Source organism: Artemia sp. Qi Xiang Cuo, chromosome 7 (assembly GCF_049724085.1).
Source record: "Artemia sp. Qi Xiang Cuo chromosome 7, ASM4972408v1, whole genome shotgun sequence".
NCBI lineage: Eukaryota > Metazoa > Arthropoda > Branchiopoda > Anostraca > Artemiidae > Artemia > Artemia sp. Qi Xiang Cuo.
The window spans coordinates 382,056-399,833 of record NC_142800.1 but is presented as its reverse complement, the minus strand read 5'-3'; the positions used below and the strand labels follow the sequence as shown (position 1 = coordinate 399,833).

The 17,778-nt window shown below is 31.6% G+C and overlaps 1 protein-coding gene across 1 annotated transcript in view; it reads right to left on the bottom strand.

Annotated features, from left to right (window-relative positions):
• The window catches only part of LOC148949834 (RAS guanyl-releasing protein 2-A-like), a 290,916-nt gene that overhangs the window by 48,036 nt on the left and 225,102 nt on the right, over positions 1 to 17,778 (bottom strand). Inside the window, exons 9-11 of the mRNA XM_089091320.1 lie at positions 6,834 to 7,011; positions 4,380 to 4,694; positions 554 to 733 (exon numbers count right to left, since the gene is read on the bottom strand). Coding sequence (XP_088947446.1) covers positions 554 to 733; positions 4,380 to 4,694; positions 6,834 to 7,011 — 673 coding nt within the window. The remainder of the gene's footprint in view (positions 1 to 553; positions 734 to 4,379; positions 4,695 to 6,833; positions 7,012 to 17,778) is intronic.

The following is a 17,778-nucleotide window of genomic DNA, read 5'->3' as shown; positions in this document are numbered from 1 at the left end:
AGTACTTCTCGATCTATAATTCCAGTATATTTTCCCTTGTTGGGGTTTATTTTATAGATTTTCCTTATGTTTTGGGGATTCTGGCACCTTGTAGTCTATAAATAAGGAATAAAAATAAATATAAGAGGAAGTCAATTTTGAATTCCAATCACACCTACAGTAAAGTGACAAGGGTTATCTTCCGATAACATCAGAAGAGAAACCTTTACTTCGTGTATATTTTACGCTTGTCGTTTGTTGTTGCAACCAAGAAATGCGCTTTCGGCAATTTTTCTTACAAAAACCATTTTAAAATAAAACTTAATTGTATCCATTTAGTTGCCTGTGGTGACACAGTGGATCGGTATCTGACTGGGATACGGATCAGGGTTAAACCCCAACTGCCGCAGGGTCAAATCAATGGTCTATTACAGTCAAGACGCATTGTGAGTTCAATGACTTTATTATCTACTCGTTTTCTTAATTCTGGAATTGCATAGAGATCGGGCAGTAGCTTCTGTGAATATCTAGCAAGAAGAAGAAGATAAGAAAGTGAGTATTAAGAAAAACATACCAGCCCTGAACAGTGAGCGCACAAGGTAGGCTTAATACAGATCGTTTCATAAAAGGAATGAGTACTGAGATCCACCAACGATTCAGCTGAGTGACTTTCTGTATCATCAAAAGGATCTCCACTTGAATCTCTCCGATATGTGGAAGCTAGTAGAGAAGTGGACGGAATGTTGAGTGCTATCTGGAAAATTAAAAGACAATAACAATACAGTTTTTAGATGTATTTTTGCAGTAACTTGGATTGATAAATTTTGTATGACGAAATCGGTCAAGTAGATATTTAAGATGTTGAGTTTCTTACGTTCTTTACATATCTTTGAGTGGTACATGAACAGAAAGACTTACTCAGGTGCTCTACATGTGTTGACTAAGATAATCTAGTAGCCAGAACATGGTATATATAACTTGACTTGGACTTTGAAAATTTATAGTTTGACTTTCATTCAACTAAAATTCAAAATGTATTTCCAAATATAAAGTGCATTCACTCGAAAATAGAAGCCGTAAAATTCATATATGAACAATACCTTTATTTCATTATTAATTATCTCAAAGTACGCACCATCAGTTAATAGGCACCATCAAAACTGCTAGGAACTTAACTAGAAACTGCAAATAGCAGGCCAAACTATAAAGTCTTAAAAAAAGAATAGATTTAAAGTATTATTTTCTTTTACCCTGGAAAGGCTATGTCAATATAAAACAAACAGAAATTAATTAAAAAGCTTTTTCCACAAAATAAGTTTTTCAAAGAAAAGTAAAGAACTCCATTAAACATTAAATGAGCAAAAATAAAATCAGATAATCTACCAAGCGTGAAACAACCACAAATCAGCATCGATAAACAAATGAAACCCAATAGAACAGATGTTACAATAAATAGCCGAGTCAAACTCAAAACGAGCAGAAATTAACATAAGTTGAGCTCAGAACCTCTATACCTTCCCAAGGCCAGAACATAATTTGCACTTTACTGAAAAAAATACAAATGAATGTGCATTTTCAGTTTAATATACATATACTGATATTTAGTAATCAAAATGTTAATATTATTTGATTTTTTAAAGTTATAAAAGAAAAAAACATTTATAATTTTTTCAGTAAAATGGAAATAGAGGTTTCAAGCTCCTATCTGCAAAAACGTGGAATTTTGTATTTTTTGCAAGAAGACAGATCACGGATGCGTGTTTATTTGTTTATTTGCCATCAGTTAATAGGTACCCTCAAAACATCTAGGAACTTGGCATTTCGCCTAGAAAAAAAGGATAGTATTGTGTTAGATAGAATACTAATAAAACGAGACTCGTGCAAAAACAGGTGCATTATCTTATGTTTGGTTATCCAATTCCCAAATCCTGCGCTTAAATCTCTTCTAACCTTACATCATAGCTAAAAGCTTAATTTTTAACTGTTGAGGTAAGATTAAAAGACGTGTTTCAATTATTACTTTATCAAGTCTTTTGTAACATGAAACTATTTCGATGAGGATGGTTTTTAGTGACAAAATTAATCACACTGTCCGTAATAATAAACAGTGAGCTCATATGCATAGAGTGCACTACATTCAGAGAACATTCTAAAAAATTCAAGTTTGAAAACATGCTCGTGCTAAGAAAATCTAGCTTCTATGCTGAAGAGAAACACGAAAATGTTATCAAGTTAAAGGTTGTCTATTATAATTTACTGCACACGACAGAGCTTACTTTTGGTCAAACGAGCAACTTTAATATGTCACATTTAGTATGTTTGATAACAAAAATTAATGTACCTTCCATTGTCTCCAAGAAATAAAATAAACTTGATTAGTGGAGCCCCGTGTGCATGTAGTAAGTGAAATGGAAGAGTAAAACCGTGTGTTAACAAAGAAGAAGAAGCGGAATGGTGATTCTAGTCCATAATAAGAAAAATGGTCAAGACATCAGAAGTTTGAGCTTCTATCTAAGACATAATAAACTTTATTCTGCTGCTTGGGTATGATTAAGCATGCGGGTTTATTTAGTTGTCAGTTTTTCTCTCACTTGGATTGTATTGAATCAGTCATTGTGAAAAATTGGCAGTCCCTTAAAAAACAAAAATTTGATTTCTAACAGGGGTTTCACAGAACCAAGGTACCATTTTGCGCCTTAGATCCACGAGTTTCTTCAACCGAGTTAGAACAAAACGTAATTAGAGATAATTACCTCTAAATATTTTAACTAGGATTTGATAAGTTCTAGAGTATGGTACTAGAATAATGCTTAACTTGATGAATATGTCACATGGCTAAGATCTTTGAATAACATATCAGGTTTTAAGTTTAAATGTATTCTATTATATCATTCTTTATTCTGCTCGTGGTTGAAAATCTTTAATAGAATTACGTGGTTCAATTTTAATTTGTTAGTGGGTTGAAAGGCAATAAGTAAGAAGGCTAAACCTAACTAGAGGAAAGTTAAACTTGAACTTAAACAGAAGCTTTTCCTGATGTATTGGGAAAATTTTATTCCTTTCAAGTTACTTTTTTATTTTAAACGCTACTTTATGCTTATATACGTAAGAACACTAGCAAACTTTTAAAGCAATACAATTCAGTAAACACAACTAAGCCGACAATATGCGGAGAAAGAAGTCCTTTTTCAACTACTGAAAATTGTCTAAATCGTTCATTTATCGTGGCAAATTAGTTATACATTGGAAACAGATCTTTGGCTTGACTCCTTTAAATAGCAGATTTTTAATAGCATATTTTTACTATTGTTCTTTATCTTGTATCTTGGGAGCGTCATAAATTCAATCGACCTTATTGGTTAACTTAAAAAATACACATGAATCATAAATAATCTTAAACTACTTATAAAATACACAGTATATAAATTCAGTACCATATAAGGCAACATTAGAATACTAATTGCCCTAAGTCCAAGGTTAACCATTCCACCGTTTATGGCACTAATTTTAACAGTTCTGAAACTTTTAACCAACAAAAATGGACGTTTTAGTAATGAATCTGTGTCATTTATAGGGTTTAAAATCATTGTGCATCATTGAGATTCTTTGTCATTGTTAAACCAATATATTTCTTAGTAGTTTACGACATTTCACAATTGTGAAATAGCTGTCAAGGAACTGTTGGTTTTAATTTGATAAATTTAGCTTAGCATTCAACACATTTTCTAGAGCACAACTTTATTGAAAAAAAGCAGATGCTAAAAAGAAAGTGGCCAATAGCAAAAACACCACGCCTGTATGATTCTCAGAGTGTGCTTCTTCCAATAAACTAAAAATTGTTTTGGTGACGACAGCAAACTATTAGAATCTTCTAAATGGCTGTAATATAAATTATGTACACGTCGTAATTCATTATTATTATGGGTAGTCGAGCTCTGGAACATACCCTTTGACTAGAAATAATAGCTACGTAGTTATATCATTCTAATTAGTTGCTCATAATTTCAAGGCAGATAACAAAAAAATAACTTGTTAAATATAGTTTAAAACTCATTTGTATTAGAAATTTCCTTTTAAACTGAATTTCAATCAATTACACATAATTTTTTTCAGATTGTTTCAGGATTTTCGTTTATTTTTACGTGGACCCCTTTTTTAAGAGATTACAACCCTACTCATAGAGCTTTCACTTGGTAGATACAACAGGACAATGTCTCCAGACCCGTTTCTGGGTAATCATTTTTCCTGAAGATCCTTGGATGATCTCACTTGTCTTTACTCCATGAAGATAAAATGTTTCTGTCGACTTCTTTTATGTTTCATAAGCTCGTATATATTGGTGTTTTGTTTCAGCGCAAAATTCAAAAGTTGGCACTAAAATAGAAAAAATATAAACTTACAGTAGGATGGCTTATGCCTGAAGCTGAGGAAGAACTAGAACTTCTGCATCTTCGAGAGTTGATAAGGGGCTTAACACTTTTATACTCATCGGATCGCTGTTTCACGAATTGCCTGACTGGAGTACAGTTGAGATGAGATGGTGGGGAGAGATTCTTCGACATTTGGGGCCTAGCAATGCTTGGAATGTGGCATGGAGAACTCCATTCAGAAGAATGCACTCGAGTAGGGGAACAATGTGGGGAAAAACTTCGTGGTTCCCTTGATAAGGACAGTTCATATATCTCGTCTTCTGAATATGCTAGATCAAGTGATACCTAATATGAAACCAAAAAATTACTTTCTGGTAAGATAGACCCCCTGATTTCATTATTGGACGTAAATCAGAATATTGATGAAACACAAAAAAAGTTGTATCCAAGCTCAGACTAAGCTTTTGTGAAGGCTTGAACATTAGTGAGCACTAGACCTCCTTCGAACAAAACAGTAAGCTCAATGGCCTCCACATCCATTGTCCATATTTAATGGCTAAAAATCGAATTACTAGCTAAGATTAAGGGAAAATTATTTGAAACATTTTTTATTTTCATTTTGTTTCATTGACATGTAATGTGTTTCACTCTTGGTTATTGATCTTATTAATCTATTTTTATTTTTGAATGAGATTTAAACTCTGAAAATAAAAACTAAGCTGAAAAGGTATGTCTTTTGCGTATATTTGATTTCATTAATGCTGTAGTAATCCTAAGGGGTATGATGTTATCATAACAATTTAATACTATTACTCAGTTAATGAATAACATTTCTCATGGACATAAGTGGGTGTCCCAAACGTCAAATTTAAAAAGAAAAAGAAGATTTCCGCATTAAAATTAAACGATCTTACCCATAACTCTTAGAATAATCAACATACAAAAAATATTGATAATATATATTTTTTTTTTTATTTAGTAGTTATAGAGCTGCATAATGATGGATTTGCAACCATTGAGAACAAACCTTCGGGTTTTTGTAGATGGCTGCTATAAATTTGTTTGTATTTCTTATGTCAAATAAATTAATTTGATTTGAAAATAAATAATCAGAAATATTAAGAAGTAAATAAATAATAATCTTTGTAATAATACAAAAAACTAATATAATATGTAAGCTTAGTCTTCATAATAAGGGTTCTAGTTTTGTCTCTTCGAAATCTTGATTATCTCAAGTTTTCAAAACTCCTTAGGACTTTTCCTTTGGACGTACTTTCAACCCTTAAACTTTTTTTAACCTTAAAGAGTTTCCCTTTGTTTTCAACATTGGGTCTTTCTAAACCATATATACAAAATTTGAACTACTTTCATGTCACTGAACTAATGACAGGTCAACAAATATCAATTTCAAAAAGCTTATGTAGTTACTGCTTTAGTAGAAATAAAGTGGTTTGAACTTAAGTGACTCTTGACAAGTCTTAGGAAATGCAGAGAAAAATAACTCTTGATCTATGCAATGAAATAAGATCCAGAATAAGTAAATGGCATTGATTCATCTTTCAAACTGAAAACGGACTTCAAACGAGAACTAAGACTTTCGATCCGAGAACTAATTTACCTATCCTCGTCAACTAATACTTGACGTTCAAAAAATTCATTGGTGAAATCAAGGGTGATTTTAAAGAAAAAACTGGAGATTATATGTTTACACGATACCAAAATAACAAATCATTTGAGAACAAATTTAAGATTAGTCCTATAAGAAAAAGTATTAGAAAACATAAGAAAACACAAAATATTTCAAGGAACTTCTTTATTTATTTACCACATAAGAAATACATTGTATTTAGTTACATTGAGTTGTAAAATAGAATGACAGCAAAAATCCCACTGTAAGTCATTATTCAGTAAAAAACAGTTGCTACCTTTTTAGCATAGATGAGTGGATAATTTTTAATTTGCTTTTAAAAATGAGCGCTGAAGAAGATTACCCTCCAGTATTTTTGGTCACTTAAAAAGGGAACTGAAAATTTTAATTTCCGTTTGAATTAGCCATCTGTCAATCTTCTAGGACCATCACCACTGGGGAAGACAAAAACAAATGGCAAAAAATAAAAATCCATATTCTTGTAGATTGAAATTTGAAGCCTCTACAATAGCGTTCTCTGATGTACCGAATCTGATGGCGCATTTTTCTTTTAGATTGCTTGAATTTTTGAGGGTGTTTCTACCCTTCTCCGAACATCAAATATTTTTTTCAGGCTCGTAGTTTTTGAGGGGTATCACTAACTTTTTTGAATTTTACATATTTGGAATCACCATAAGAAGCCAATTCTTTTGATGTCTTAACTGTTGTCAAAATGAATTTTTTAGAGTTTATGTTACTATTAGGCTGAGTCACTCTTTATTTACAGCTTGTTATCACGAACTGTTGGAATCATCTCATTTATTTTTTTTTCTTTGTTAACTCTATAAACTACTTACTCGGAGCGTATTCACCAGGTCCATATTTGCGCCGTCTGGTGGAGGGGTTGACTGAACTTCTTGCAACTCTTGAAAAATTGATGCTAGCTGTTGCATCTTGCGGAAGTTTAGCAACTCCCCATCTACAAAATCTTCCATAGCAACATTGACAGATATCAAGTCCTTCAAATGAATTCCTCTGAATATGAAAAAAGTAGTTTTTTATTTTTTGTTCTACAAAATCTTGTTTAGTATTTGGAACTTACACTAAGAACTCATTACTCCCGTAAAAAAGAAAGGTAACAATCAAGATTTTGATGCTGTCAATCCCATTACTCTTATTCCAGTTTGTTCGAAGTTATATGAAAGCTTTTTAGCTGAGTGGTTGAAAGTAAAGATAATCCCGAATGTTGACCAAAGACAGTTTGAAAACCTACGCTCTACATCTACTACCCACCATCTTGTTCACCTTATGGACGCAATATGTAACACACTCGAAAAACACAATACCTGGCTCAATGTTATCGCTGTTGACTTGCAAAAAGCTTTTGATTTAATCAACCACAATATACTATTAGAAAAGCTATCTAATAACTTTCAAGTTGACCCTTGTTTAATTAGAATAATTGCGTCTTTCCTCTCTAACAGAACGCAAGTCGTGAAATACCTGAATGTATATTCTGATCCCCTCCCAATTTATAATAGTGTGCCCCAAGGAACCCTCTTAGGTCAAATTTTATTTCTTACAATAATAAACAACCTTGGTATTTATTTTCCGGATATATGGAAATTCGTTGATGATCTAACTGTCTCTAGAGACATGTCCCAAAAATTTAAAAAGCAACCCAATGGACATCTTGGAATCGATATCAGCCGAAGCTCTTACTGATGATATGAAAGTCAACCCTTTAAAGGCAACTGTTCTTACTATTAATTTCCTTAAAACTCCTTCTTCTTTCTCCTGTCCAATCCCCCCTGAAATGTCCGTTACCACTATGAAATTACTGGGCGTTACCATCTCAAGCGACTTAAAATCGGATTGTCATATTAATGACATCTTAAAACGTGCAAATGCTGTAATATCCCTCCTTAAACTCCTTCACAAAATTAAATGCCCTAGATTCCACTGTTTGAGGATTTTACTGTCATTTGTAGGCCAAGCCCTTGAGTACGCCTGTGCTGTTTGGCATCATGGCATTTCCAGTGAATTGTCAGATAGAATAGTGGCAGTACAAAAAAAGTGCCTAAGAATTATCTTCAATGAGGGTAAAGTACCTTATATTTCCCTTCTTAGGAGAGCTAATCTTGTTACCCTTAAGGAAAGGAGAGCAAAAATTACCTTGCGTTTTGCTAACAATGCCCTTCATAACCCTCGAACAACTCCCCTTTTCCTGGTCAATATTCACCCCTTCGACCCCGCCTCCCACGTTCTGTATCAACAAAATCCCCCTTCTTGCCCCAATAAGAGTTTGCACTGAAAGATATAGAAGAACTTTTATCTCTTACATAGTTGACATTTTCAACCAGTGAATCTCTGCTGCCTCCCCTCCCCCCCCCCCCTCACTCACTCTTTACCTCTTAGTTATTAATTTTAATGCCCATTTTGCAAATTTGGAGGTTTTATATTTATGTTTGTTAGTCACCAACTAATTTATATTTTTGTTTTAATTTTAATTTATCCCCTTGTTAATTTTACGAGTTTTCGTTTTTTTGGCATTTTTGCTGACTTGATATTAGCCTTCTAATTTTATGAGTTTATTTTATTTTTGTTTTTAACATTTTTACGTATATAACCTTGACCCTTTTATAATTTCCTGTTGTTTTTTTTACTGTTTGTTTTTGTTGTTCTTTATTCGCTTTATTTGACGCTAAAGTGCGAATTCGGCCCTTTTGGGCTTGTGATAGCCGTTTTTCAGCAATAAATATTATCATTCCTTTTTTTCTGAAATACCACTTTCTCTATTTATAGTACTTTGCAATAAAAAGTCACTTTTTCTTTAATTAGCTCGAATGTTGAATTACTTTGGATACTCTCAGAATATTCGTTAAGTAATTCGTTAAGTAATCTGGATGTTAGAAGATATCTCTGATTACGTGTAGAGTTGGACAAATGATTTTATTTTCTCTCCTTCCCCGCCCTATTTCTAAATCAATTTACGGGTACAATAGATTGATCGATGTTGTACTGCAAGAGTCTAAGAGGATGTTTAAAAATTTAACCCCACCCTCTCTATTGGAGTTCCAAAATTGGTATTTTGTTCAGCTAATTGGTCTTACTTTCACGCTTTCGGTCTCCCAACCCAATTTGCGTCACTCTGCATTTTTGAATTTGCCTTCATAGTGCGCAAATTTCCCTGTAGAATGAAGAAATGCCTTAACAGTAAATAGAAAAATTAACATTTATAGAATATCTTCTTTATTTATTTTGTTAGCTGAAAATTTGTAAAGGGAATTTTTTTTGACAACCTGAATCAATGATATGTTATATGGGGCTCCCCTGTTGTTGTTTTTTTGCGAAGGAAAATTAGAAGTGGAATTTGCGAGGGAAAATTATACATAAAAAAATTGGCGTTATGTCAAACTAACAAAAGAGGAATATATTGCATATTCATGCAAGGGCACCAGACTGGAGCAGGACTCATAGCCCCTTCCCTTCCCTCCCTCTCCAGAGAAGCCAAAATGTTTATAAGGGCAGAGTTTGGTAACTCAGACAAAATTGAAGTTTTTCTAGCAAAATCCTAGCCCCCTCCCCCACCCAAGAACACTTACGGTCATTAAAATGAGCAGCACGGACATTATTATATACTTTTCATCCTTGCCATTGCAATTGTTTTACTAGTTATTCAAAAGTGTAATCGTTTTTCTGCAGAATTTGTTGTATTAGTTTTATGTTACGCTTGCGTCTATTGAGACTAAATTACCCCCCCCCCCCTCCCCCCTATTCCCCCTATTCGAAAATGATCGAATAAATAAATCATTTTCCTGATATCACCAGAAAAGGTTCATTATTTTGCGTGGCACTGCAAAATGTTTACGGGGAAGGAGTGGCACAGATATTGACTCATACAGCTACCATCCATAACCTCATAGACTGTATACTAGGATGAATCAATGTTGCTCAGCTACAAAATTATTATACTGATTCCAAATATATATCATTCATAAAGTTTAGTGTTACCCATCAAAAGCTGCGAGTCTAAGAACATTTAATTGAATTTTGAAAAAGTGAGGATGTCAAGCCCTTAAATGTCAAGAAATCAGAATGAAAATCACACCAACAAATTCAGCATATCAGAGAAATCTACAGTATAAGTTTCACGCTCCTAAATACAAAAATATGGAATTCTGCTAGAAACATCACGGATACGTGTTTATTTTTTTTATTTTCTTTTTCAGGAAGAACCTCACTTTCAGTTGAAAAAAATTGTTTCTTTATTTTTATTTAATAGGTCTCAAGAACAACTTCCAAAGAACATGAAAAGCGAAACACTGCACATTTGTTCTCCTTTGAATAATCGTGAGGAAATGAAACATTCTTTTCAGTTTTAAGCGTGGAGATATAAAAACAATGACACTTTGCCGTATACGAAAAAAATGGTAATACTTTTTGCAATGACACATGAAAACAACAACGCTTGTCTGATCATAGAAAAAATCTTGAGACTCATATAATAACAGAGAAAACACTGAAACTTTTAATGACAGAAGAAAAAAAGATGAAGCTTATACCAAGACAGATAAAGCAATAAAACTTTGCCTGTCGGCGGGAAAAAATTATGTCATTCTTTGCTATATCAGAAACAGTTATTATAAACTATCTGATGACTGAGGAAAACGTAATGGATTTTAAAATAGCAATTTTGGCGATGAATAAAAAATTGATGACATAAAAAGTATTGACAAGATGTTTGAATGCAAATTTTCAAAGACAGCTAACAAAACAGGTGTAAAAACGTGCTCATTCACGTTTTTGACGTCGAATTTTAGTATAAATTTTCAAAAACGTTTGATTAAGTGAGATAATATAAATATATCAGCAAACATCTCATCTTTTTAATAGATCACTTCTCGGTGACGACCAGTCTGCCTTTAAACTGATCCATTAGCAACATATTTCTTCACGTAAGAAGGTTATAAGTTAACCGGTTGAAGAACTTTCGACAAAAATTATGTTCTGGTAGAACGGTTTAAATAATTTATTTCTTTTGCAATGGTTGAGATTTGTAAAATGTAAAAAAGCACCAGCCAGTGGTCCATTTCCCTGGCAAAAGCTAGTATACAGCTGCCACTGGAACGAAAAAGCATTTTTGCTAGCAAAGAAGGGGAGGAGTGGGCTTAAATAGAGTGATATAAGTTATTTTTCAAGGGTATTTCTACAAGACATTCCACAAGGTCTATTCCAAAATAGAAACCATGATTATTTTAAAACTTTATTTTTAATTAAACGTTCTTTTACTTACAATATTGGATATTTTTCAAGGGTATTTCGACAAGACCTTCCACAAGGTCTATTCCAAGATTACTTTACAACTTTATTCTTAATTAAACGTCCTCTTACTTACAATATTGGGTATTTTTCAAGGATATCTCTACAAGACCTTCCATAAGGTCTATTCCAAAATAGAAACCATGATTACTTTACAACTTTATTCTTAATTAAACGTCCTTTTACTTACAATATTGGATATTTTTCAAGGGTATTTCTACAAGACCTTCCCCAAGGTCTATTCCAAAATAGAAACCATTATTACTTTACAACTTTATTCTTAATTAAACGTCCTTTTACTTACAATATAGGGTATTTTTCAAAGGTATTTCTAAAAGAACTTCCACAAGGTCTATTATCTATAGACTAAATCTAAATAGAAATCTAAATATCTAATCTAAATAGAAACCATGATTACTTAACAACTTTATTCTTAATTAATCGTATTAATTAATCGAATTGAAGTTATCAAGTATTTTGCAGTAGGTTGCATAGTTTGTATCAAGACATGGCTAATTGTAGACAGAGAAAAGCCAAGACAGATAGTCCAAGTAATTGAGAGGCCAATGTTTAAATGGCTGGGGCACGGGTAAATGGAAGGAGTATGCATGGTTTCTTTTATTGGACACATATTTGTATGTTAGTTTTTGGAACAGTTTTTGGTTACTTTTTGCAATATTGGGTATTTTTCAAGGGTATTTCTACAAGACCTTCCACAAGGTTTATTCCAAAATAGAACCCATGTACTTTAGAACTTTATTTTTAATAAAACATCCTTTTACTTAAAATATTGGGTATTTTTCAAGGGTATTTCTACAAGACCTTCCACAAGCTCTATTCCAAAATAGAAACCATGATTACTTTACAACTTAATCCTTAATTAAACGTCCTTTTACTTACAATATTGGATATTTTTCAAGGGTATTTCTACAAGACCTTCCACAAGGTCTATTCCTAAATAGAAACCATAATTACTTTATAACTTTATACTTAATTAATCGTATTAATTAATCGAATTGAAATTATCAAGTATTTTGCAGTAGGTTGCATAGGTTGCATCAAGACATGGCTAATTGTAGACAGAGAAAATCCAAGACAGATAGTCCAAGTAATTGAGAGGCAAATGTTTAAATGGCTGGGGCACGGGTAAATGGCAGGAGTATGCATGGTTTCTCTTATTGGACACATATTTGTTTGTTAGTTTTTGGAACAGTTTTTGGTTAGTTTTTGCGATATTGGGTATTTTTCAAGGGTATTTCTACAAGACCTTCCACAAGCTTTATTCCAAAATAGAAACCATGATTACTTAACAAATTTATTCTTAATTAAACGTCCTTTTACTTACAATATCGGGTGTTTTTCAAGAGTATTTCTACAAAAACTTCCACAAGGTCTATTCCAAAATAGAAACCATGATTACTTTACAACTTTATTCTTAATTAAACGTCCTTTTACTTACAATATTGGAAATTTTTCAAGGGTATTCCTAAGAGAAATAAAATGATTATTTTAGAACTTTATTCTTAATTAAACGTGCTTTTACTTACAATATTGGGTATTTTTCAAGGGTATTTCTGCAATACCTTCCACAAGGTCTATTCCAAAATAGAAACCATGATTACTTTACAACTTTATTCTTAATTAAACGTCCTTTTACTTGCAATATTGGGTATTTTCCAAGGGTATTTCTACAAGACCTTCCACAAGGTCTATTCCAACATCAAAAACATGATTACTTTAGAACTTTATTCTTAATTAAACATCCTTTTACTTACAATATTGGGTATTTTTCAAAGGTATTTCTACAAGACCTTCCACAAGGTCTATTCCAAAATAGAAACCATTATTACTTTACAACTTTATTCTTAATTAAACGTCCTTTTACTTACAATATTGGGTATTTTTTAAGAGTATTTCTACAATACCTTCCACAAGGTCTATTCCAAAATAGAACTTTTACTTACAATATTGGGTATTTTTCAAGGGTATTTCTACAAGACCTTCCACAAGGTCTATTCCAAAATAGAAACCATGATTACTTTACAACTTTATTCTTAATTAAACGTCCTCTTACTTACAATATTGGGTATTTTTCAAAGGTATTCCTAAGAGAAATAAAATGATTACTTTAGAACTTTATTTTTAATTAAACGTGCTTTTACTTACAATATTGGGTATTTTTCAAGGGTATTTCTACAAAAACTTCCACAAAGTCTATTCCAAAATAAAAAACATGATTACTTTACAACTTTATTCTTAATTAAACGTCCTATTACTTACAATATTGGGTATTTTTCAAGAGTATTCCTAAGAGAAATAAAATTATTACATTGGAAATTTATTCTTAATTAAACGTGCATTTACTTAGAATATTGGGTATTTTTCAAGGGTATTTCTACAATACCTTCCACAAGGTCTATTCCAAAATAGAAACCATGATTACTTTACAACTTTATTCTTAACTAAACCTCCTTTTACTCACAATATGTATTTTTCAAGGGTACTTCTTCAAGGCCTTCCACAAGGTCTACTCCAACATCAAAACCATGATTAATTTAGAACTTTATTCTTAATTAAACGTCCTTTTACTTACAATATTGGATATTTTTCTTACAATATTGGTTTATTTTTCAAGGGTATTTCTACAAAACCTTCCACAGGGTGTATTCCAAAATAGAAACCATGATTACTTTTCAACTTTATTCTTAATTAAACGTCCTTTTACTTGCAATATTGGGTATTTTTCAAGGGTATTTCTACAATACCTTCCACAAGGTCTATTCCAAAATAGAAACCATGATTACTTTAGAACTTTATTCTTAATTAAACGTCTTTTTATTTACAATATTGGGTATTTTTCAAGGATATCTCTACAAGACCTGCCATAAGGTCTACTCCAAAATAGAAACCATAATTACTTTAGAACTTTATTCTTAATTAAATTTCCTTTTACTTAAAATATTGGGTATTTTTCAAAGGTATTTCTACAAGACCTTCCACAATGTCTATTCCAAAATAGAAACCATGATTACTTCAGAACTTTATTCTTAATTAAATGTCCTTTTACTCACAATATGTATTTTTCAAGGGTACTTCTACAAGGCCTTCCACAAGGACTATTCCAAAATAGAAACCATGATTACTTTACAACTTTATTCTTAACTAAACCTCCTTTTACTCACAATATGTATTTTTCAAGGGTACTTCTTCAAGGCCTTCCACAAGGTCTACTCCAACATCAAAACCATGATTACTTTAGAACTTTATTCTTAATTAAACGTCCTTTTACTTACAATATTGGGTATTTTTCAAGGGTATTTCTACAAGACCTTGGTCTTGTAGGGTATTTCTAGGGTATTGCTATTTCTACAATACCTTCCACAAGGTCTATTCCAAAATAAAAACCATGATTACTTTACAACTTTATTCTTAATTAAATGTCCATTTACTTACAATATTGGGTATTTTTCAAAGGTATTTCTACAAGACCTTCCACAATGTCTATTCCAAGAACCCATGATTACTTCAGAACTTTATTCCTAATTAAATGTCCTTTTACTCACAATATGTATTTTTCAAGGGTATTTCTACAATACCTTCCACAAGGTGTATTCCAAAATAGAAACCATGATTAAGTCCAAAATAGAAACCATGATAAACGTCCTTTTACTTACAATATTGGGTATTTTTCAAGGGTATTTCTACAAGACCTTCCACCAGGTCTATTCCAAAATAGAAACCATGATTACTTTAGAACTTTATTCTTAATTAAACATCCTTTTACTTACAAGATTGGGTATTTTTCAAGGGTATTTCTACAAGACCTTCCACAAGGTCTATTCCAAAATAGAAACCATTATTACTTTACAACTTTATTCTTAATTAAACGTCCTATTACTTACAATATTGTGTATTTTTAAAAGGTATTCGTAATAGAAATAAAATTATTACTTTAGAACTTTATTTTTAACTAAACGTGCTTTTACTTACAATATTGGGTATTTTCAAGGGTATTTCTATAATACCTTCCACAAGGTCTATTCCAAAATAGAAACCATTATTACTTTACAACTTTATTCTTAATTAAACGTCCTTTTACTTACAATATTGGGTATTTTTCAAGGGTATTTCTACAATACCTTCCACAAGGTCTATTCCAAAATAGAAACCATTATTACTTTACAACTTTATTCTTAATTAAACGTCCTTTTACTTACAATATTGGGTATTTTTCAAGGGTATTTCTACAAGACCTTCCACGAAGTCTATCCAAAATAGAAACCATGATTACTTTAGAACTTTATTCTTAATTAAATGTCCTTTTATTTACGATATTGGGTGTTTTTCAAGGATATCTCTACAACACCTGCTATAAGGTCTACTCCAAAATAGAAACCATGATTACTTTAGAACTTTATTCTTAATTAAATGTCCTTTTACTTACAATATTAGGTATTTTTCAAAGGTATTTCTACAAGCCCTTCCACAATGTCTATTCCAAAATAGAAACCATGATTACTTCAGAACTTTATTCTTAATTAAATGTCCTTTTACTCACAATATGTATTTTTCAAGGGTACTTCTACAAGACCTTCCACAAGGTCTATTCCAAAATAGAAACCATGATTACTTTACAACTTTATTCTTAATTAAACGTCCTTTTACTTACAATATGGGGTATTTTTCAAGGGTATTTCTACAAGACCTTCCACGAGGTCTATCCAAAATAGAAACCTGGATTACTTTAGAACTTTATTCTTAATTAAATGTCCTTTTATTTACGATATTGGGTGTTTTTCAAGGATATCTCTACAAGACCTGCTATAAGGTCTACTCCAAAATAGAAACCATGATTACTTTAGAACTTTATTCTTAATTAAATGTCCTTTTACTTACAATATTAGGTATTTTTCAAAGGTATTTCTACAAGCCCTTCCAAAATGTCTATTCCAAAATAGAAACCATGATTACTTCAGAACTTTATTCTTAATTAAATGTCCTTTTACTCACAATATGTATTTTTCAAGGGTATTTCTACAAGACCTTCCACAAGGTCTATTCCAAAATAGAAACCATGATTACTTTAAAACTTTATTCTTAATTAAACATCCTTTTACTTACAATATTGGGTATTTTTCAAGGGTATTTCTACAAGACCTTCCACAAGGTCTATTCCAAAATAGAAACCAAGATTACTTTACAACTTTATTCTTAACTAAACGTCCTCTTACTTACAATATTGGGTATTTTTCAAGGGTATTTCTGCAAGACCTTCCACAAGGTCTATTCCAAAATAGAAACCATGATTACTTTAGAACTTTATTCTTAATTAAACGTTCTTTTATTTACAATATTGAGTATTTTTCAAGGATATCTCTACAAGACCTGCCACAAGCTCTATTCCAAAATATAAACCATGATTACTTTAGAACTTTAATCTTAATTAAATGTCCTTTTACTTACAATATTGGGTATTTTTCAATGGTATTTCTACAAGACCTTCCACAAGGTTTATTCCAAAATAGAAACCATGATTGCTTTAGAACTTTATTCTTAATTAAACATACTTTTACTTACAATATTGGGTATTTTTCAAAGGTATATCTACAAGACCTTCCACAAGGTCTATTCCAAAATAGAAACCATGATTACTTTACAACTTTATTCTTAATTAAACATCCTTTTACTTACAATATTGGGTATTTTTCAAGGGTATTTCTACAAGACCTTCCACAAGGTTTATTCCAAAATAGAAACCATGATTACTTTACAACTTTATTCTTAATTAAACGTCCTCTTACTTACAATATTGGGTATTTTTCAAGGGTATTCCTAGGAGAAATAAAATCATTACTTTAGAACTTTATTCTTAATTAAACGTGCTTTTACTTACAATATTGGGTATTTTTCAAGGGTATTTCTACAAGACCTTCCACAAGGTCTATTCCAAAATACAAACCATGATTACTTTACAACTTATTCTAAATTAAACGTCCTCTTACTTACAATATTGGGTATTTTTCAAGGGTATTTCTACAAGACCTTCCACAAGCTTTATTCCAAAATAGAAACCATGATTACTTTACAAATTTATTCTTAATTAAACGTCCTTTTACTTACAATATCGGGTGTTTTTCAAGAGTATTTCTACAAAAACTTCCACAAGGTCTATTCCAAAATAGAAACCATGATTACTTTACAACTTTATTCTTAATTAAACGTCCTTTTACTTACAATATTGGAAATTTTTCAAGGGTATTCCTAAGAGAAATAAAATGATTATTTTAGAACTTTATTCTTAATTAAACGTGCTTTTACTTACAATATTGGGTATTTTTCAAGGGTATTTCTGCAATACCTTCCACAAGGTCTATTCCAAAATAGAAACCATGATTACTTTACAACTTTATTCTTAATTAAACGTCCTTTTACTTGCAATATTGGGTATTTTCCAAGGGTATTTCTACAAGACCTTCCACA